Source organism: Aspergillus undulatus (assembly GCF_047715775.1).
Source record: "Aspergillus undulatus strain CBS 261.88 unplaced genomic scaffold BDV17scaffold_17, whole genome shotgun sequence".
Classification (NCBI taxonomy): Eukaryota; Fungi; Ascomycota; class Eurotiomycetes; order Eurotiales; family Aspergillaceae; genus Aspergillus; species Aspergillus undulatus.
In genome coordinates, this window is record NW_027396621.1 from 1 (window position 1) to 20,684 (window position 20,684).

The 20,684-nt window shown below is 51.2% G+C and overlaps 8 protein-coding genes across 8 annotated transcripts; 1 reads left to right on the forward strand and 7 right to left on the reverse strand.

Moving 5' to 3' along the window:
- Window positions 1–123: 123 nt before the first annotated feature.
- Window positions 124–1,326, reverse strand: BDV17DRAFT_260173 (glycoside hydrolase family 128 protein). The gene has a single exon (XM_073757516.1). It carries the CDS (start codon window positions 1,083–1,085, stop codon window positions 264–266), a length of 822 nt encoding a protein of 273 aa, XP_073616654.1. The 5' UTR covers window positions 1,086–1,326; the 3' UTR covers window positions 124–263.
- On the reverse strand, window positions 1,327–1,694 carry BDV17DRAFT_260174 (uncharacterized protein). The gene has a single exon (XM_073757517.1). It carries the CDS (start codon window positions 1,663–1,665, stop codon window positions 1,423–1,425), a length of 243 nt encoding a protein of 80 aa, XP_073616655.1. The 5' UTR covers window positions 1,666–1,694; the 3' UTR covers window positions 1,327–1,422.
- A 1,158-nt stretch (window positions 1,695–2,852) lies between these two features.
- BDV17DRAFT_260176 (uncharacterized protein) lies at window positions 2,853–5,346 on the reverse strand. The gene is made up of 2 exons (XM_073757518.1): window positions 4,988–5,346; window positions 2,853–4,869 (listed from the first exon to the last, which is right to left on the reverse strand). Exons 1-2 carry the CDS (start codon window positions 5,188–5,190, stop codon window positions 3,312–3,314), a joined length of 1,761 nt encoding a protein of 586 aa, XP_073616656.1. The 5' UTR covers window positions 5,191–5,346; the 3' UTR covers window positions 2,853–3,311.
- Window positions 5,347–5,620: 274 nt separating this feature from the next.
- On the reverse strand, window positions 5,621–13,120 carry BDV17DRAFT_260178 (putative ubiquitin-protein ligase E3 component (UBR1)). The gene is made up of 3 exons (XM_073757519.1): window positions 13,023–13,120; window positions 6,443–12,914; window positions 5,621–6,368 (listed from the first exon to the last, which is right to left on the reverse strand). Exons 2-3 carry the CDS (start codon window positions 12,682–12,684, stop codon window positions 6,101–6,103), a joined length of 6,510 nt encoding a protein of 2,169 aa, XP_073616657.1. The 5' UTR covers window positions 12,685–12,914; window positions 13,023–13,120; the 3' UTR covers window positions 5,621–6,100.
- A 171-nt stretch (window positions 13,121–13,291) lies between these two features.
- BDV17DRAFT_260185 (cytochrome b-c1 complex subunit 9) lies at window positions 13,292–14,084 on the reverse strand. The gene is made up of 5 exons (XM_073757520.1): window positions 13,939–14,084; window positions 13,852–13,871; window positions 13,697–13,762; window positions 13,583–13,631; window positions 13,292–13,520 (listed from the first exon to the last, which is right to left on the reverse strand). The coding sequence occupies exons 1-5, from the start codon at window positions 13,948–13,950 to the stop codon at window positions 13,458–13,460; spliced, it is 210 nt and encodes a 69-aa protein (XP_073616658.1). The 5' UTR covers window positions 13,951–14,084; the 3' UTR covers window positions 13,292–13,457.
- A 16-nt stretch (window positions 14,085–14,100) lies between these two features.
- BDV17DRAFT_50662 (putative RNA binding protein Pym) lies at window positions 14,101–15,312 on the forward strand. Its single transcript, XM_073764659.1, has one exon. The coding sequence runs from the start codon at window positions 14,380–14,382 to the stop codon at window positions 15,061–15,063; it is 684 nt and encodes a 227-aa protein (XP_073616659.1). The 5' UTR covers window positions 14,101–14,379; the 3' UTR covers window positions 15,064–15,312.
- Window positions 15,313–15,562: 250 nt separating this feature from the next.
- hem14 (oxygen-dependent protoporphyrinogen oxidase) lies at window positions 15,563–17,520 on the reverse strand (the record flags this gene model as incomplete). Its single annotated transcript, XM_073761834.1, has 3 exons — window positions 15,563–16,369; window positions 16,438–17,124; window positions 17,191–17,520. The coding sequence occupies 3 exons, from the start codon at window positions 17,518–17,520 to the stop codon at window positions 15,563–15,565; spliced, it is 1,824 nt and encodes a 607-aa protein (XP_073616660.1).
- Window positions 17,521–17,879: 359 nt separating this feature from the next.
- Window positions 17,880–20,033, reverse strand: BDV17DRAFT_50697 (mRNA-binding protein NAB2). The gene is made up of 2 exons (XM_073764660.1): window positions 19,158–20,033; window positions 17,880–19,097 (listed from the first exon to the last, which is right to left on the reverse strand). The coding sequence occupies exons 1-2, from the start codon at window positions 19,559–19,561 to the stop codon at window positions 18,014–18,016; spliced, it is 1,488 nt and encodes a 495-aa protein (XP_073616661.1). The 5' UTR covers window positions 19,562–20,033; the 3' UTR covers window positions 17,880–18,013.
- Between the last annotated feature and the right edge of the window lie 651 nt (window positions 20,034–20,684).

The following is a 20,684-nucleotide window of genomic DNA, read 5'->3' on the forward strand; positions in this document are numbered from 1 at the left end:
AAAAAAAAAAAAAAAAAAAAAAAAAAAAAAAAAAAAAAAAAAACAAAAAAAAAAAAAAAAAAAAAAAAAAAAAAAAAAAAAAAAAAAAAAAAAAAAAAAAAAAAAAAAAAAAAAAAAAAAAAAAAAAAACCATCCCAAGATGATATGTTCAAAGAAGAATAGACAAAAATGACCAAGAAAGAGAGTAAAGAAAGTCAAAAAGAATGGTATCAAGAAGAAGGTAAAACCCAACCGTCACGACTCACTTCTTAAGCACACTTAAATTACGAAGAGTAAGTCTTCCCCGACAAACTCAACCCATTACCATTAAGAAGATACCCATCCGCACACATAAAGTAAGCATAGCGCGCAACCGCATCCTGCTCATCCAACCAAGGCAGAACCTCATTCAAGAAGTCCGAGGACGTCTGGGTTCCCCCCTGCCCCGAGAGATCACTGTTGAGGGCAAACTCCGTAACCCAGGTTTCCTCAAGGCCGAACTCTTTCTGGAGATCAACGGCCTTTTGAACAAACGATTTGAAGTCATCAGCGGAATCGCCGTACCAGTGCACTGCCAAAGCGCTAACACCACAGTCCGTGCATGAGTTCAGGAAGTTGCGCATCCAGTCGAGGCCCATGTCGCTCCCGACACCGTTCGTAACGGAGGGGGAAACGAGCTTCGCCTTCCCGCTGAAGGGCGTAATGTACTTGGAATAGTACCCGGCCGCATCGGACGAAGACATCGCAGCCTGACTGGGCATATCGGGCTCATTGAAACCCAATATGTGTGAGTTGCCGCTGTTAAGCAGGGCTTGGATGGCCGCAAACCAGCCCGTGAACATCTTCGAGCCCCAGAGCATAGGGACGAATTCGACGCCCGAGGGCAGGTCGCCCATTGTGTACATGTTCCAGTCGTAGGCCCAGGAGACGGCGCCAGTTGAGGAGAGGTGTTGCACTAGTGAGGCGTCGTTGTAGGCGGCGCCGCGCTTGGGGTGGGAGGCGCTGGCGGTTTGGCGCATTGAGTGCGTGTGGGTGTGCCCGTGGGGGGCGGCGAGGGCGCTGCTGGCTAGGAGGGCCGCGGTGGTGAGGGACTTGAATGAGACCATTTTGGTGTTGATCGTTTGTGTTGTGTTGTCTTGTTGGTGGTGGTGATGTTTTGGTGTGAGAGACCGGTTCTCTAGTCTCTAGGACTGGAAGGCAAAAAGGAATGATGCCTTAAGAAGAAAGGAATGACTATTGACCGTGCACGGCACAGGACAACGAGTGTATGCCAAAGGCAAAGAGAGAGAGAAGTGCTTAGACTTAGAGAGAGGGAGACGAAGATGCGTGAGGATGGAAGAGAGAAGAAGACGAGGACGAGGGAGGGAAGTCCTGGCATAAAAGCGCTGTACAAACGAGCAGGATCCACACCCCACCAGTGGCAGCGATTCGCCGTCTGATCAATCACAGTCTGCATATCGTTGCTTTTGCCTTTTGTGCCTGGTTGGAGCCACAGGTCGGCGCCTGGACTCGGAGTCTGGATGCGCCAGCGCCATGGGACGTAAGCGGTGGGGATGCATTCGTGGCTATCATTTGGCGCCTCAATAATGTGCCTGGCGTTGGCGATAATGGGATCAAAGGGGCCTCAGGGACAAAAGGGTTGGAAGCTTGGAACCTCCAACGCGAGGAGTTAGGGTTCAGATTCATTGTCCTACGGGCGGCCTGAAGCACTGCTGTCCGTCTCTGACAGTTCAGTTACGGACATTATCCAAAGATGAAACTCGATAGAATTCAGATACAAATCAGCGCTAAGGGCACACTAAGACTGCAATTGTGATCGAATGTTGTGTTGCCCCCACTCAGACTGCCCCCAATGCCGGGCCCACAGTAACACAACAGTCAGACAGGCACCCACAACACTCTACTACTATTCTACCACAGACTAGAGTACTCTGGATGAGTAGATATCTTTACAAAGCTGTCCATTGCATATGCTCCAGTATCTATCTCACTGCTGAGTACCTTTGGATAGGTATCTATTCATATCCCCTAAGCGCCTTCGTCCGAACGGGATCAGCCAATGATTGACAGCTAACAAGGTGAAACACACTAGGGGCGCCACCACCACATCGCCCCTGTTTGTTCCTGCAGCATGACGTGGTCTGCGCTTCCATCAGTCTCACTCTTTATCCTCCAGGCCTGAGGTCCATTCGAAGTCGAAGGAAACCCTATGAGCGATTCTACGCGCCCACCAGAGTTCATCTCAGTGAGGTATTGGCGGCTAGACTCTGGACACTGGCCTCACTTAGGGCACCACCATGAACCTTCAGCACCAGCGGTATCCTGGAGCCCGGAGAATGAGATGCGTACCCCCCAGAAGTTCCAGACCCAACTGGATGCTGAGTCTGATTCCTGGACCTGGAGCAAGAGCACACGATCATCCGGTCCAAAGTCAAACTCTGAACTCTGAACCCTCATCCACCGCCAGTCCCAGCTCAGCTCCATCAATCCGGCTTCCGGTCACTGGTTGACGTGGACAGTTCCCTGGTTATGCAGGTACCACTGCCTAATCCACTGCACTCTGACTGGCCGCTTCGGCTTCCGAGCGTTGAGCTCACAACTTTAGTTGGGCCGGCACCGCGGAAAAGGACGCTTGCTGTTCATGGTCTGGACCGCATGGTGGGCTTGTGGCTTGCTGTCCGCCTGCCTGATGGGTGTTGTGGGGGGACTGGATACAGGTCCACGTAGAGGTTGCGTAGGCTTGGGTGCTAGGGTAGGCTGCAACTTTGGGAACTGGGGCTGACTATGGTTCAAGTTCGGTCGAGTACAGAGTATTCGCTAAATAGAAGTATCGTATATACACAGAGTAGGGTCAAATTGAGATGTTGGTATAGTGGACATTCAGCGGGAGTGCGTGGGCATTGACATCTGGGTGCCCGTGAGATTTGATAGAAGACTTGCCAACAGAGTATCTCTATACTCTGTACCCTGTACTGTTGTATTTGCAATGACGGTAGGAGTGATATTGACAGTCGGGTAAGCAATCTCGTAATGCTAGACTTGGAGAAATTGCAAGGGGTCGTGAAATGTCAGAAGAACCGATTTCAAGCGGGTGATAGCCCCCCATCGCTCCTTCCCTAACAGTACTCTGGATCTGGAGCGGAAGAAGATTGCCTCCTCCGCACCTTCCTCAAAAAGGTGTGCACTGCCTGAAGTAGCCGAGTCTACGGATCTGTACAGCCCGATAAACTAGGTGAGATGCATTTGTCCGTCTTGAGACGGACTTGAGCGCATAAAACATCGTTGTGAACAGAGATTTGAGATTACCTACGGCAACTGCCATTGTGAGTCAGTTAATCGCTCTTCTTCCTCCCCTCCAGGACACCCAGCACATCCGAAGCACTATCCTTGTCGCCCTTCTTCTTCTTCGGCCCACGCTTCCTCTTGTTGCCGCCTCGTGGCTCCAGTAGCGCTGCCTCCTCGTCTTCATCATCCTCAATTCGACTACCTCCGAACCCGTAATCCATGTCTGCTGCATCGAGTGCTTCTCGGCGCCGTGCTTCCTCAAGGAACTTCTTCCTGCGCAAGAGTGTTTCCTGATCGACGCCCTCCTCGTCTAGGCCCTCGACGCCATCGTCCGTCGACCCTGCCTGGCGCAGGGCAGCGGCTCTCTTGAGTGCGGCGAGAAGGGTTGGGTCTCTGGTTAGCGGATTTCCGCGGTCACGGTCATGGTTGTTCTCCACTTGATCCTCCTGCCCGGTGGAAGCGGACGTTGCAAAGTAATTCCGCGGTTTGGCTGGCCGCGGTTCGTCTGCAGTTTCTTTCTTGTCTGTGGGTTCTTGCTGGGATTTTGCTGTGGTGGCTACTTCGCCTTCTTCAGAGTCCGACGAATCTTCATCGGACCCGGCCTCGCCCAGAGGGTCGTAGTCAGCTCCAACGCCTGCAAAAATATTGTCGTCTTCGTCTTCTTCCACGTTCTGAGCGGCCTTGATCTTGGCGGCTATTTCAACGGGAACTTCCATCCCAAGGGGTTTAGCTTTCTTCTCAGCCTTCTCAGGTGCTGATTGAGCTGCAGCGGCTGTAGTTGGTGCCGTCGTTCCAGGTTTGTCCAGCCATCTCGCCTTTCTCTTCGTCTTGCCGTCGGCATCTGTAATTAGCAGGACTTCTTTGCGACGGCCGTTCTCATCCTGCTCAATGAACCGCTTCTTCTCGACGCCAGAGTCTCCGATCTTCTTGAACCGCGCGCCCAGAGCCGGTTCAGGCTGGGCTGTTGTCGTACTTGGACCTGCAGAGGCAGCCGCTCTACTGGCTTTAAGCTCCTTCAGAATTTCATCGCGCGTCTTTCTCGGAGCAGGCGCAGGCGGCGGCGCCATGCTGCCCTTCTTCTTCTCTTTCTCCCTCGGCGCAGAAGGTAGTGTCTGGTCGGCGTTACCTTCTAGCACCTTATCAAACTCCTCATCCACGTCTACTTCCTCACCCTCACCCTGGCCCTCTTTTTCATCGACGCCAGCACTTCCATCATCCTTCTCTTCGCTCTCCTCCTTCCGTTCAACATCCTTACCAGCCTTAACCCTCCTAAGCAAATCCCAATCCAACCCCTTAACCATATGCGTACTGCCCAAATCCCCACCAACGCCTAACTCTCTCCGTAACCTCGTGAACGTGTTCTCATCAATAAGAGCCTTCTTAAACTTCTCCTCCAACTCTTTCAGCTTCGCCGCGCTCTCGCTCTTGCTGCTATCTCCATCCTCCCGCAATCGCGCCGCTGCCCGGTCTTCATACCCAGTCGGCAACTTCGTCCCCTTCGGCGCGGCAGAGGCCTTGAATTTCTTATTCGGCGGCGGGTTCCCGTCGCGCTCGCGTCGGTATTCGGAGAGTTGGGCGGCGAAGTTGGGCGCGTGGAGGGTGCGTCTGGTACCGAACGAAACAAAACATAAGTTAGCTTTTGCTCTAGTCAAACAGACCGTACCGTATAAAAAAAACCTCAAGAAGTTGGAGGCTAAGGTTATGATTATAGTATAGAACATACGGCGTCATGGGTATACTCGAGCGCATTCGCGAGCCTAGGCCTAGCGATTGTCCTCCCGGTCCGCCGCTGCCGCTGCCGCTTCCACCCTGCGGTGACCTCGCATTATGACCTGCTGGCGGAGACTGCGAAGCTCCGGTGTCGGATTTCGAGCTTGATGGTTTGTTATTGTTAATGAGCAGTCGGCGAAATTGTTCGTTGTTCATGGTGAGGTGCAAGCTTGATGTTTCTGGGCGCGGGTTCCGCGCGGGCGGAGTCTGGGAGAGGTGTGGGGATGATATAGAGATAAGAGGCGATGTAGATAAGTTAAATGCTCATGGTCAGAGTCGCCGTCTGGAGTGAGTTTAATAGAAGGAAGGAAAGGGAAAACTGGATGTTGGATGTTCCTGCATTCGAAAATAATCGCCGCGGGACATCATGGCTTGGATCCATCCCCCGAATTTGAGCCCGATTGGGACTAGCGCGTTAAGCTACCTAACATATGGCCTCAAGCTCACTTTCAAGGCCTCACCACGCAGTTATATAACCCTTCCAGTTCTGTTCTTAATGCTTTATGATCAAGTTTTTTTTTTTTTTTTTAGGTCTCTCCGGACTTAAGAAGTGAAGCTCTGACTTAGTGACCCAAAGCTTCTCGTGAATGACTAGTCGGCGAGGACTAATGTATAAGCAACTAACTTCAACCTGACATTTCCTTGATGTACCGGTTGACCACGAGGATATACTAAATAGACCCAGACACAAAATTCGTCGAAGCCAGATTGTGGCTTCCGAATCATCAGACAATCCAACCCATGCGCGTACCCTAACAACCAGCAAGCGAGGAAGACCTTGATCCAAGAGATTCCAGTTCTTTTGCAAACAGAAACAACCATTATCCTATTTCTCAAGAAAGTACAGAGAAAGAAAAAAGAAGAGAAAAGGATGGCGTCTAATTTTAAAACGAATAATCAAACAAACAATCACTCAAACAATCACTTAATTAAATCATGCCTTCATCCCATCATGACCAACCATACCAATCACTTCGTCCCCAGATCAACCCAAACCAACCTATCCCATCCCATCTCACCAAACCACCAAATCCAATCCCGTTGTGCTTTGAGCTTGAGGTGAGAACTAAATAGTCTCCCATCCCCCATTATTAACCTCCGCCTCCAATCTCCGACTAATAGTCGCCGGAACGCCATGACTCAACCAGACATCACGAAGGAGGCGGTCATACCTTTTCTGATTTAGCATGAGCGGCCGGTTCCTGCGGAGACCAGGGTCGACTTCGCCGTGGCGGTCGAGGTAGGGCGCGAAATGCCAGGAGCCGGAGTGGTTGTGGAGATATAGGACGGCGCATTTGCGGATGTTGATGAAGAGGCCGATGTTTTTGCCGCATCTGGAGGGTGTAGGTTAGTTAAATGTAAAGAGGAGAAGAGGGAAGGGGTCGCAATTGAGAGGATAATGACATACTTCTGAATATGCTGGTTACACCCGCCCATCTTGGCGCTGTCCATGCAGCAGACAGCCTGGGAACAGAAAATGTCGCCGCAGAAGAGGCAGATGCTAGGGTCGCTGAGTTCCTTCTTGGTGTTAGGGCACCGGCGCCGGTTTGCGAGCTCGATTAGGCTGTCGAAGTACTTGGGGAGGCCGACAAGTTCGAAAATGGCCGGGTGCGAAAGGCTCGGCCAGAGTTTGTGATCTGCGATGCGGATGCCGGAGCGGGACGCGTTCCAGTGGAAGATCCAGCCTGAGATCATGGCGTCGAAGGGGGAGCCGCTCTTGCGGGCCGGTTTCATTGATGCGAAGATTTCGTCGAGAGTAGGCATGTTGAGGGTCTTGGTTAGACGGTCGAGTTCTGAGGCGTCGACGTCGCCGAAGCCGGTGTTGGGGAATTCGACGCCGTGTTGTACGTGGAGCAGGATGACTGTCTTGCGGAGGAAGGTCAAGGCGTAGCTTGAGATAAGGCGTCGTAGAGCAATGATCACTCCCGGGGTAGCTGAGTCTTCGCCCTCCTTGACGTAGCCGAGTTCTGCGGGGAAGGATGAACCCATTGCTCGTCCGACAGAGTTGGACTTGAGCTCCGCAATGACGGTGTTGAAGAAATGCCGAGTGGCTTCGAACCGTTCATTTGAGAGTTCCATTTCCATCAGGTAGTGCGCATCCCCATGTTTGGCCAGTTCTTCCTTAAGTCCCAAGGGCCAAATTATATAGGTGGCGGCGACCTTGACAATCTCAGCCACATAGCACATCTGCACCAAATGACGAATGTCAACATCAAGAACAGGAAGGAGTGTGAGCGATGTCTCAGCCAAAAACACGAACGTGTCCTTCGCGAAAAGTGGCTCAATCTGGTGGACGTCGTTGAGAAGCGTCGACCCTTCAAAGAAAGGATGGCCAACGAACAGCTGACATAACTTTTGACGATGAATCTCACGGAACTCTTCTAGTGACCGACTTGTATCACCAGTCTTGCTGTATAAGCCCCCAACAGACGCATAAGTCAGCGCCGTCTCAGCCAGGACGCGAAGGTGTGTCAACGTCAAAGTGGGTATCTTGTCTAAGAGCGTAGAACCCGGTTCAGATTCAACGCCACGCTGAGCAATTTCAACAGCAGCGATGCTGAAGCCAAAGCTCTGGAACAAAGAGTCCGTGTGGATAATGTCATCGCTGCTCACAGTATCCGGTGGGTGGTTGAAAGTCGAGTGTATCTGATTCAGCCGGAGAGTCTGCTTTAGTCGCGCATAGATCTGGAGAAGCTCAGACATGGGGCTGTCACTTGAGGTCGGAACCTGCTGTGGCGAAGTGAGGGGAGCAGGTTCCTCCTGTGGTGGGAACAAACCAGGCATGGGTAACCGGGCCTGTGGAATAAAATGCGCGGTCGACGGAAGCGCAGACGACAACAGCTGGTCGACTTTACCGGCAAGCGGAGGCACAAGTGTCTTGGAGAGGTAATCATGGAACAACCCTTGATATGCCTGCTGCTGCAGTTCACTGTTCTCCGCAAGAAGAGCGTAGTTCATTTTATGCTTGTGGGAGAGAACTGACTTCACTTCGTGGTTGACAAACTCGTCGAAAGAGGCCTTGGTGTTCAACGCACCAGGGTATGACTCTTCCTTGCCTTTCCAGGTAATAGGGAGGAAAGAGTTCCCCAAGGCCTTACACAAGGGGCAGACGAATTCCTTGTTGGCCAGGCGCTCAGGATGGTTCCGAGCAATTTGTTGTGTATGGCGCCTTTGGGTGGCTGTAAAGTAGACCTCGAAACACGTATAATGCATAATATGCCCGCAGCCAGTAGTTACAGGGCCGCGCACAGTGTTCTTCGCGTTAAAGCCTTTGCTCAATCCAATCTTCTCGCCGGTGACCTCCCCACCAGAGGAGTCGAGTCGCCGTACGGTAACATGGTTTTCACCAGCAACGCCAAATGGACGTAAATGCTCGGCGGACTTATCAAGGCTTGACGGCGTCTTCAGCACCTCTCGAATCAGGTCTGCATCCTGGATGTCGGTCTGTCTCAAGATACTGCTATCTTGGATAAGGGCAAATGTACCGTACAACCTCGAGTCATTGGTCTCTTCCTGGCAGAGGATACAAGTGCCGCTGGGATACTTCCAGACCTTGGTTTCTGGAGTAACGTCCGGCTCTGACTCCATGTCACTAAAGTCTTCCTCACCCCAGTCGAATGCACCTTGGTTGTTAAGGAAGTTTTGCTGTTGCTGCTGGAATTGAGCCATCACTCTAGCTTGTCGCTCTAGAGCCTGCTTCTTCTTGAGCTCTTTTTCGCCCTCGTCTATGGCGGGTGAGTTGGTATCAACTCTGTCGAAGGGGAATGACAATGAAGCGGTGGCAGCATTGTAGGCTTGAGGTCGCTTCTGCCATAGGCGCTTCAATATGTGTCGAATCTTCGGGCCGCATGCGGAGAACTCGCTCATCGTCGAGATCTTCTCCAGGAGGCCGACAATAGACAGGTAGGGACCTGCCTGGGTGGCTCTAACTTTCACCAGAGCATGAGAGACGAAGGACTCCGCAGAATCCTCACCAACGCTGTTTTCATCGGTAGGGTCTTCGAGTGTAGCCGACAAGATTAGATGAAGAACGACCTGGAGGAATGTTTCGACACGTGTGGGCGGTATCGCGGGTGTACGATCCTTCGAGGATATCACATAATCCAGAAGCTGGTGCACAATCTGAGCAAACAGCGGAGTCCGCGTGAAGCGAGCAAGTTCAGAGAAAGCGCCAGATTCCAGAGGCCGCAATTTCGGCTCAAAGACAATATCAGCGGCGTTCTTGCCTGTCTGCTTCGCCACCCATTCCCTGTATATACTTTCCGCCTCATCTCTTTGGTTCTTGGTGTAGTGAGCGCTGTAGGGATCAATCAGACTGATGTATTCCGGCTTGAGCTCGAATGTACCAGAGTCATTCAAACCCTCGGGTGGTCGGAATCTCGCAATCTCCTCCAGAACGTCCTGGAAGTCATCCGAATCACGAACGCCATCGGTCAAACGGGTGCAGAGATCAGAGAATGAGAGGGGCTTGAAGCATAGGACATGTGCAATTTCACGACTCATGTTCTGCTGAGTTGCAGCATCATCATCCTCGTCAGTGCTGAGCGCATGTCGGTCTGTCAAGAGGACAATCAACAGAAGGACAAACTCCTCGACAACATCGAGGATCTTTGCATCTTCATACCCAGTACGCGGTAGATAGTTTCGGGTAATCCAATCCACGACCCCGAATCTGTCTGCGATGGAAGCAAGAACCCTGCTAGGGTTACATGTTACCAGTGCGGCCTGGAGCAAGAAGAGATCGCGATAGTATCCAATCTCGCGGCAAGAAACTCCTCGGTACTGGGACATTTGATGACGCAAGCTCAGACCGTTGCGCACCCACATGCCAGCTTTCATCTGCGCCAGCCAGGCACATACCCGAAGTGGATAGTCAAACATCGCGAGCAGCAAATCTTCCGGTGATAGTTCACTGTCGAGGATATATTTGTCGTTGGCCACTTCCGCCGCGCTGAACAGAACATCGCGCAGCAACTCGTGGCTCATGCCACGGGCACAATCGAGAAGCCATGAGAGCGTATAGTGGAGGGCATGGTGGAAGCTCATTGCACCCTTCTCCACAACAAAGTCCACAACGCGGTGGCGAGAGAAACGCTCTGGTTGATCAACCTCGAAATCGAATGGCGGCAGAGTCTTGAAACGGACATAGTCCTTGATCTCAGCCTGCTCGAAACGCTTGCGTTCCATACCGACGGAGTGCACTATGGTAGATATTGTAGCCACTGTGATTGCTCGCAGTAGGTTCTGGCCGTTATCGAGCTCGGACTGCTTGAAGGCTTCCCGGAAAGCAGTGGTCAGCCGGTTAATCTCTCGCATCAAAATTGATGCGCTGATCCAAGCATCGTTCTCGTACTCAACGTGCTCGCCAACGGCGCGGACATTGGGGCATATTCCTTGAGATAGCTTGATCAAATCGAGGAACTGTAGAAGATATTGCTCCTCATTGCGCACGCGATCCTGCACATATTCGGACTGCAAGAGGTATTTCAAATCAAGGAAGAAATGGTAGAGCCGCCTGTTATTCACGGAGCCACCATCAAACGACAATGTTGCATTGGGATTGACCTCATATGGCTCTCCCACTTGCCTGGTGGTCAAGAACGTGTATAGGATGGCAATGACCTTGGTTAGGAAATTGCCACGGAACACAATTTCTTCCGTGATTGAGGGGGTAGTCAGAAGCTGCAAGGACAGGTTAATGATCGAATGGTCCGGCTCTCTATCGGCGATCAGATACAGCTGGGCAAGCGCACTGTATAGGCTGGATAGACGTAAGCCCATGACGCGCTTGAACTGTGGCACATTCACCACAGTGCTGATGTAAAGGTCTCGAAGGTCATTACGGGCCTTCTTCCACAACCTCAGGTCGAACAGAATCATCCAATCAAGTCGAGTACGACGCCACAGGTCCTCGTAAAGAGGTACATGCTCGCCAGTCACAGGAGGAGATGGTCGAATTTGCCAGTGATCGGCAGTCTTTGTGGAAGGAAGGCGTCGAGCACGAGAAGGTGTTTGAGGAATTGGCACAGTAGGCAAGTCATCACGCGCTTGAACATCCTCCTGGCTATCGTGGGTTTCGCTGAGCGGCGGCCCACCAGGCGTGGGGGCTTGTGAGGAGAGAGTTCTTGATTCGACTGTTCTTGACTCGGTTGATTCATCATGTTGGTCTTCCTGTTGTTCTTGCTGTTCTTGCCGATCCTGCTGCTCTTGGTCCTGCTGCCCAGCTTGTTGTTGCGCGAACGGCGTTGTGAAGCCGAGTATAGCCTGGGCCATCTGTAAAGCATCGTCCGTTCCGCCCATCACCATATCAACGTCCTCCATGATGTCGCCGCGTAGCCGGGTAAGTTCAAGTTCCATTTCGTCATCTCCATCATCAGCATCATCCTGAGTATCAATGAATTCGCCGTCAATCTCACCCATTTCTTGGTTGTTCTCCTCGTCTCCGTTTTCAATATCTTCCTCGTCGTCTTCATCTGGAGGAATCATTTCACCCTGCGGCGTCACGCGTACCATAATAGTTTGCACTCCTTCATTGTCTCTTCTTGAATGATCATCAATACCAAGGCGACCAATCTCGGCGTTGAAGGCACCGCTGCCTCGTTTCCAGGAGCCCAAAAGTTCCTCGCATACGATTTGGCGTAATATCTCATTGTCATCAAGAATGCTACATCCAGAAATATCCGTCAACCATTCAATAACAGTGCCGCACATCTGCTCACGGAAAATGTCGCGGGAGGACCGAATCGTCGTCGTGACCTTGATCTGTTCAATGACCTTCGAAACGTGCAGCAACAATCTCAGGTCCTTCCCATACTTGACAACACTTCTTCCCATCTCGTGAGTCTCCAAGGCTTTATCCATTCCATATTTCTCACGCTCTCGACACGCTTTCGCAACTTGTACAGTAACATCTCGCATTGTGTGTTTCTCATCGTTCCAGAGCGCAAGTGCGAATTCTGGTTCCTTTTCTTCCTCATCTCCCATGCCGTACCACCCGGGATGAAGACGAGAAGCTTCTTCATCCTGTCTAATCCCTTCTTCGGTCTTGGGTAGGCGCAGTTGTTCCGGCGAGCACGAAATGACATCGGCAAAGTAATCAAGCGTTCGGGAAATAGTCAACTTAATATTATCCACCCAATCCTGGGGAACGCGGCTCCCCGACTGCCCCTTTTCTTTCTTCTCTCCATTATCCGTATGAATCGCGCAGAAAACGGGAATCCGCCACGCCTCTTCATCACCGCAGTCGCAGCACCCGGAGTTCCCAGGCGAAAGATAAATCTGATACTGATGCGTACTGTGATCAGAGGAATCAAAGCACCGGCTGCAAAGAACACAAGTCTCGTCGATCCCGCAAGTCGCACACCGGTACGTCGCCTCGCCAGCCCGAAAGATGTGTCCGCACCGCTTACCCCGCGCGGCCTCTGTGTATTCTGCTCCTTCAACTGCTCCTTGAGCCTCCGCTAATTTCCAGGATCCGGCTGGTAGTCCATTTGGGAATAGAGCTTGGAGTCGCTCTTCGTTGTGCCCCGTTAGGGAACGGAAGAGGAGCTCTAGCAGGGCTTTCTCCGCCGCGGGGCCATAGCGGTATTTGTGCTCGGCGGGAAGTCGTAGAAGGCCTTGACCAAGGATTCTCTCACATTCCGTAAGCATCGTTTGACGCCCTGGTCCTGGGGCCGCGACGCCTCTGTGGCTTCCAAGTAGGGTTGTCAACAGAGCACTCAGTGTGGCGATTGTAAAGCAGAGCGGGTATACGGTCTGGAAAGTGGGGTTCGATTGAATAGCGATAAAGCGCGAAGGAAATGTATAAAGCCCGTGAGTGTAAGGTTGTATAGTATAAGTGTTCGGCCAGGCGAGAGAGGTAGGATGGGATGCGGCAAGATCTGAAGAATGAATGGTTGATGCTTAGTGATCTCGGTGCAGCAATAATGTCACAAGTGGGGAAGGTGAGCTTGCTGAGAAACTAACAAACCGCGGAAGAGAAGACTCACCAATGTCCGTCGGTTTATAGGTCTCAAGCCAATCGAGTGTCAATGGATTCTGAGCTTATTGCAATATACAATAGAAGCAAAAGCCAAGTGCTTTGTACTGTGGGGGAGTCTGTTCATTCCTCTACCTATCGGGATGACATATCTACGACATCCTCACCGCGGCCGGGCTTGGCATCTACCAGACCACTGGTCTCCGCCCCATCACAGCGATGATGAACTACAACCAGGAGAAAGTCACCGACGACTTGGCAAGAAAAGCTAGCACAGAATAGAAGTGAAGGTCAAGTTACAAGGTTCGAAACTCTATTTGATACAGACACCCTCAATGAGTCAATATAGCACATCCACCCCATGTATCGGTGTATAAGATCAGACCAAACCGTACTTTGGATATCGTAGCATTTTGAATCAGTGTTCGACTTCCGGAGTCCGCATTTACTCGTCATCCTCCTCCTCGGCCTTGGCGAGGTACTGGTGCTTGATGTCCTTCCATTGACGCTAGAGAGGAAGTAGCAGGTTAGCATTGTCCGGTCCGGTAGAGGTGCTATTCAAACACGTACGCCACGGTTCCAGGTATCCCACAGCTTGTTGGTGGAGGTGTCGAAGGCACTATTTCGAGCAGATTGTCAGTCCGGATAAGGCGCGAGGGTGTTCTGTTTGGATTCATGACGCACACTTCGAATGCGAAAGCACCGACGAAGATAGAACTCAGATAGACGGCATTCCGGCGGATAAGGGTCCTGTACATCGTTGCAAGTTCGATCGTTAGCAATGTTGGCGGTCTACTGACGGGGGTCATCCGCCGATGACCGAGAAGGGGGAGACATGCTGGTAGATAGAAGCAGCGAGCTGGAACGGGGGAAGCCCTGCATTAGCCATTGAACACATTTATGTCAGATATGATAGTAACACGTACAGCGCCGGCCATTGTGACGAGTACAGACAACGAAAGATAGAAAGAGAGGAAGCGGGGGCGCAAAGGGACTCAGATGCTCACGGAACGGGGAGGTTGTCGGGTTTGAGGTTTGAAGACGAAAAGCAGCGGAATCGTCGGCCCGCTGATTGGCCAATCTACTCATAAGATCATGCAGCACAACATTATTACATAATGCGGCTCATAATACCGGACCTTTAACTTTATGACCCTCGAGGGGAACCACACCCCTCCAAGGCGTCAACTTTCGCTATTTGCAGACAACCTCGAGTCTCGAGCGTTTGAATCACAAAATCACTTGCGCTCATTCGGACAATCTGCCCGTACACCGCGTCACGATCCCAACACCCCATACCTCACTCGATAATCATTTTCGAGTAACACCGAAATCCGTCGACCTTTTGCAGAAGCCTCACACGGACAATGGCACCGGCCAACACCACAGACTGTGTCTCCAAATCCGGAATCACCACCGACGCCGTTACTGGCGAACGCTACATTCCCTCCTCAGTCCGAGCAGACGGCTCAAAGCGCAAAGAGATCAAGGTCCGGCCAGGCTACCGCCCACCAGAGGATGTGGAACTATACAAGAACCGCGCAGCTGAGGCCTGGAAGAACCGCGGTAAATCCGGTGTTCCTGGGGCCGTCCCCGGCGCGGAAAGCCTGAAGGATAATGACGCTACGGCAGCGAAGGGATGCAGCGCCGCCAGCAACAAGAACGCCAAGCGGCGCGAGGCGAAGAAGAAAGCGAAGGCTACGCAGGATGGTGCGAATGCGAGTGGAAAGGATATCTCTCAGGTTGAGAACTGGCGCGCGGGTCCTGCCGGTGGGGAGAAGAAACAAGGCAATGGGTCTGAGGCGGCTGCGGTTGCGGCTGCGGCCCCTGTTGATCCAGAGGTAGAGCAGGAGAAGAAGGCTCGCAATTTGAAGAAGAAGCTTAAACAGGCGCGGGAGTTGAACGACAAGAAGAACCAGGGCGAGGCGTTGCTGCCAGAGCAGTTGGAGAAGGTAATCAAGATCCAGGAGCTGATTCGCCAGCTTGATGCGCTTGGGTTCGATTCCAACGGGGACAAGAAGGAGGGCCTAGAGGAAAAGCCTGAGAAGTAGGTAGGAATCTTCATCTGAACCTGCCACTCATATGCAATGCGAACAACTCTACCCTCGCCTCAAAGCTAGGCTCTTTCGAATCTTGTGATTACGAAACGCCGTGAAGCCTGCACTCGGCGATTATATCGACATCCAGATGGCGGACTAAGTCATGAGACTTATCGACTATCACAGTCGCCCTGCCCACTTCCATGTGGATTACCTTGATTACACTTACGGCCAACATCTGCCAAGACCACCATTGCCACTGATCTCACAGAGCTCTTGCTGTGCGTGCGATACAAGAGCCCGAGTTGACGAGAAGGAATATTCACAGTGTGATTATGTGGCGCTTAAATTGAAATAAGGTTCATCAAACTCGATATACCTGGGTATCCTTTTAACTTTGCTATCTTCTTTCAAACGCTTTAATCAATATCAATCTTTAATACCAGAATCTTGGTTCAGTTGCTCAGGCTAATCATGATGCTGGCGGGGAGGACGTCCAAAACGATATCTCTCACCAAAACATGTCGTATAGAGTGCTCGGTTTCGTGCTGGCATTGACGATGGGGGCACCCACGACACCGCCTGGGAAGCCCCATTCGGGCCATCTCTTGTACAGATCGGGCACTGTTTGGGCTTTGTTGCTGTCACTGGCATAGTGCGCCGCAGCGATATAAGCTTGGCGAATGCCGTCGACAACACCGGTACCTCGCGTCGAGTACCATGCCCCAGCAACAGTGACACGATTGTCGAATTCTTGCCTTAGGGCATTGGAAAGTTCCTGCATGCGAGAAGCATGCCCCACTGTGGGTTGAGGAATGGCATTGCGTTGCAGCCGGGTGCGAGCTATTGTTGGAGCGTCAGTGATACCCAAGTGCCGTTTCAGTAATGATTGAGCCATCGCAACTGCGGTATCGTGATCAGGATAATCTGACGTCTGCCACCCATCCCAATAATAACCGCCCATCATGACTGTAAGTTTCGTGCCAGAAGCCGTGTCCTGACCTAGGCTTGACTCCGAAGCAAAGATTACACCCAAAGCCCGTTCTGGATTCTGTGCAAAAGATATTGACCTGGGTATCAGGTAGCCGAAACCTCTGATCGGTAGCAACTTCGGGTTTGGGTAGTATAAGTTGACAACCATTGTAGTCACTGCGCCGCTAGAGTGGCGGCCGCTTAAAGCACGTATTGTGTCAACAGGTAGCGTTTTCTTCCTCAATTCTTCCCTCTCAAAGGCCATGGAGAGTGAATCAGGAGGAATAGTGGCGATGAGACGATTATGAGTGGTGGAATCTCTGCGGGCTCCAATTTCATATTCAACCTAAGCCAAAAGGTTAATCACTCGAATTGAAACCTTCATTTTGAGAAACTGTATTATAGTTCACTCACTGTCAGATCTGAAGTATCATCGTCTTGGTAGATAGTTTTGATTTTGGCATCCGTCAGCACCTCTACTTTACCTGACTGTTTCAACGCTGTTGCCAGAGTCTCCGAGAGTTGGCCCACGCCGTTCTTGAGAGTCAAAGTACTGGTGTTTTTGGCAAGCTTTCGCAAACAATCCCGGTATGACGTCGACGTTGTGCGACCTAGTAATTCCATTATGAAGAGGTCCTCGAGAGGAAAGAAGGTCTCGCCCGCTCTTGCGTTTGAGATAATTGTCCGTAGTATACCAACGTTTTTCCTCCGCTCATTGTCCCGAGTTGGCTTAAAAAGCAGGTCCGCACTCAGCTTCTCGACGTCTCCAGCGTAGATACCATGGATGACGCTAGAAACCAGATTGTTTGCTATTTCTGGACTCAAACGGCGCGATACATAGTCGAAAACAGATTCGTCTACGGGCACGGGTTTCGGTGACTTTCTGAATGGTTCGGTGCAGAGACTCCATAACAAACTCGCGAAGAGAGGTTCTCGTAGTAGAGTCCAGATAATCCCTGGAACTTGGCTTATCGCGCTTGCATCCTTTCGAAACGTCGGTAGGCGGACAAGGTGGTCAGGGTAGTAGATATAACGATTCTGGGCTGCTGGAGATGACTTTGTCGTGAGCAGGATCTCATCATTTAATCCTAGGTCACTCAGCTGTGCAAATCACAAGAATGTTAGCACCTCAAGTTCAAGGAAGAACAACCAGGGCACAGGTTATACCAAATCCAAAAGTGCAAAGGAAGCTGGAGCAGCAACGCGCAATGTCCGCGGTCCATACTCAAAAACGATTTCCCCCCCGTCCACTTTAATTCTTTCCGATTCAATCCAACCGCCAACACGGGGTGACTTCTCGTATAGCGTGACCTTGCGGCAATTCGCGTCTTTGGTAAGTCGATAGGCTGCTGTGAGACCGGTGATTCCAGCCCCTATGATCCCCACATCGTACTGCTTAGAACTGTCATGCAGGCAGCGTCGCGAACCATCGCGTGAGAAAGCCAATGGCTTTCGGAGGTGTTTTAGTGCATATCTAGATGCACATGGTAGACGCATTTCAGCGAAGATAAGGAATGTACATTGGGGAAGAGGAAGAATGACAGCTAAGGACTTGAGGTAGGTCACGCAACGCCGCGCCGCCGCCAACTCCGCGATTGTAAGATTATCGTAAATTACATCGCCTAATACACAGTGAATAACCCCAGCTTCGAGGTCAAAAGTGGTACCTCACATACATTGGGCTCGAAGGCGACAGTCTTGGCTGTCAGTTTGCACTTATAGAGGAGAGCTATGGCAAAGCTAATAAGTGAGATATTCCATAAGAACGATTCGTGCGTGCCGTGGGTTTATATCCAGATTCTATTTACAGTCCTCTCCGTCAACCATTTCCAGTGACATCCGTAATATGAAACTAGCAATTGAACGCCTATCCCACCAATTGACCATCGTTCTCAGATACAAAATCAAATAATACACGTTTTCAAGCCATAAAATAAGATTGTTGTAGGGTATGGGGTTGCCGGAAGTGCAAAGCGCGAAGTGGTCGGTTTCACGTCACAATCTCCTGAGAAGTGTCCGGCCCAGACTCTGGCTTTATCAGCTCCTCAGGGGCATCTTCATCGTTGACGAACTTGCGCTCGCTAACGTGCGCCTTGCCCTGTGCGGAATCTGCGGTCCATACTTTATCGGAGAATGCACCTCGTTGACCCTCAGCGTGCTTGTAAGGACAAGAAGGGTTAAGGCAAGGATTGAACTTGCAAGGAACCTGGAGGTGCGTGAACTTGCAGTCGGGGGTAGTGCAGTCGGCACCGTTGCGACATAGCGGCATCGAAGGGTGTTTGAAATGACAGTGAGGGTTTGTGCAGTTAGGGAAGAATCTGCAGACTGCTTCAGCCTGGTGGGCTGATTTCACAGCTGGTGAGGGATGCCGGCCGGTGCATTTCCGGTTTTTGCATGCCGCGCCATAGGAACATGAGTCCGAAACGTCGATCGGAGTACCTTCGGGGGCAGCGGGGGACTGATGTGCATAAGGGCAATCTTTCCTCGTGCAACGAAGGTTAAAGTGGCAAGGACTGTCAGTATTACTTTCGTCATGACCTCCGTTCTGTGTCGCCTGGTCAGGTCTTGTATCCATGCCAGTGTCAGCATTCTCTCCGTCCGTACGGTTACCGAAACCCCCTTGTTGACGGGGACCTCTTGGGCGTTCGACCCGGTCGGATAGCGAACGCTGAGGGCCATTTTGCTGGAAAGCTGGGTTTATCGCAGGGGAAACAAAGCCAGGCATGAATTGTGCCATCATCCTCGCTTGTTCCTCAAGAAGGGACATCAAATGCATTTGATCGTTGGGGTTCATGTTCATAATGTTGCCCGCGGCACCACCCATCTGAGTGTTACCCATTCCAATGCCGCTCATCTGGCGTCCACCAAACCTTCCGTTGCCGTTCTGGGCAAATCGTCCTCCCCGGTTCGCGCCGCGTCCGTGGGAGTTTATTCGGCCACTGCCGGCCTGATCGCGAATACGATGCAAACCAGAATCCCCGCGCTCTAGGTTTCTGTTGATTTGGTTGAGCATCCTACCCCGTCCTCCTTGACTGCCTTGACGATTGTTGCGCATTGATTTGGGTCCGGTAGGTCTATGAAATCGTATGTTAGCCACGTTTGCACATCCATCTAACACTGAAGGAAGCACTTACATCCCATCTCCGTCGCCCATATTCATATCAAATGACTGAGATCCATTTTCGTGGTCTTGCTGCTGGGAGGTCTCATTGTCGTTGAACGAGGGAATTGCTTGAGGGTTTCCGTTCGAAGCAGGTGAGGATTGGCCGTTGATTTGTTGATTGAACGTTTCGACTTGCTCAAAGAGCCACCTTGAGAAATCTAGTGCTTGTGTGTCACCTTCGTCGAGTCCAAGAAGATCGTTGGAGAGCTCGCTCGCAATCTGTTCCTGGCTCTTGCCGTTGACGAGCATCAAGATGACATACTCTGTCAAAGCGGAATCGCTACTGTCAGAGCTCCAGCCCATCTCTACCAGTTTTGGTTGGATAGCATTGCTCAGGGCCTCCGCCAACGGAGTGCCAACCGCAACTGTAGCCATCGTGTTTTGCGCCGGCGCAGAAATCGGGAAGGAGTCGCGGTAGGAGAAATGGAAGAAAGGACCTGAGAAGTCCTAATGGCAAAGACCTGGCGTTGCTTGTTGACTGATCCCGAAATGGGGACTCGAAGAGCAGGTATAAATGGGACAAGTCGACAAAGAGAGCAGGAGGGTGAAAGGCGATAAAGAATTTGTTGTCTGTTGCGATAAAGCCCGGGTTTGAGGATGAGCGATGCCCAGAATATCTCCACGAGTTTCACGTGACATAATGGCTGTGTGGCGTCGATGAGGCTTGAATATGTGGCGCCTGATTAATCACGCACCATATTTCCATACTGTCCTTTCGGTTCCCTTATGCCATATAACACGAAATTTATTTCTACTCGCAATCCGTTGTTTAGGTAAAGGTTGATATGACGTGTGGAGCTTGAAAGAGCACGAATTTGCGGACGACGTGGATACCTTTACAACCAAATATACATCGGCTCCATCCGAAGGGCTTCAGCAATATATATACCTCCTCATATTTCGCGGCTTATAAGCCTACAAGTTTACCCTAGTTTTTCAATACAACTTAACATCAAAAGCTTTCATATTGACCTGTCCCAGGAGGAGGTTCTCTCTTTATGGACGTCTGTGTGGCGTGCTCTGAAAATCAATGTAGGGGAGCTTTCGAGGTATCGGGTACCGACGTACATTCTTTTGAGACACATGATGCAAAGAACATGAAACCTAGAGAAACAATGACAGCTAAAAAGACTAAGTCATAATCTCCTTTTCAGGTCCTAGTTGCTAAGATCGTTGTCAGTTGTTCGCGTACACGACTAGTACGCGAATGCCTGTGACATTGAACAGATTGCCGAATCCGACACTTGAGCTCACGCTGGAGCAGTCAGTGCCCCGGGCCCGTGACGTGAAAGTATCCAACGAGTCTTCTGATTCTAGTGTCACAGTTCTTGCTTGAAAACACTTGCTGGGGCCCGATGCGTAAAGCCCAGAGAATAGCTGCAGTGCGCATTGATTGACACTCGAGCAAACTTGTCTAGAGTTCCTGCAACGCGGGTGTGCTGTTGCACAAACCACCAAACACGGAGAGATCCCATCTTGTTACCATACGGGTACATGG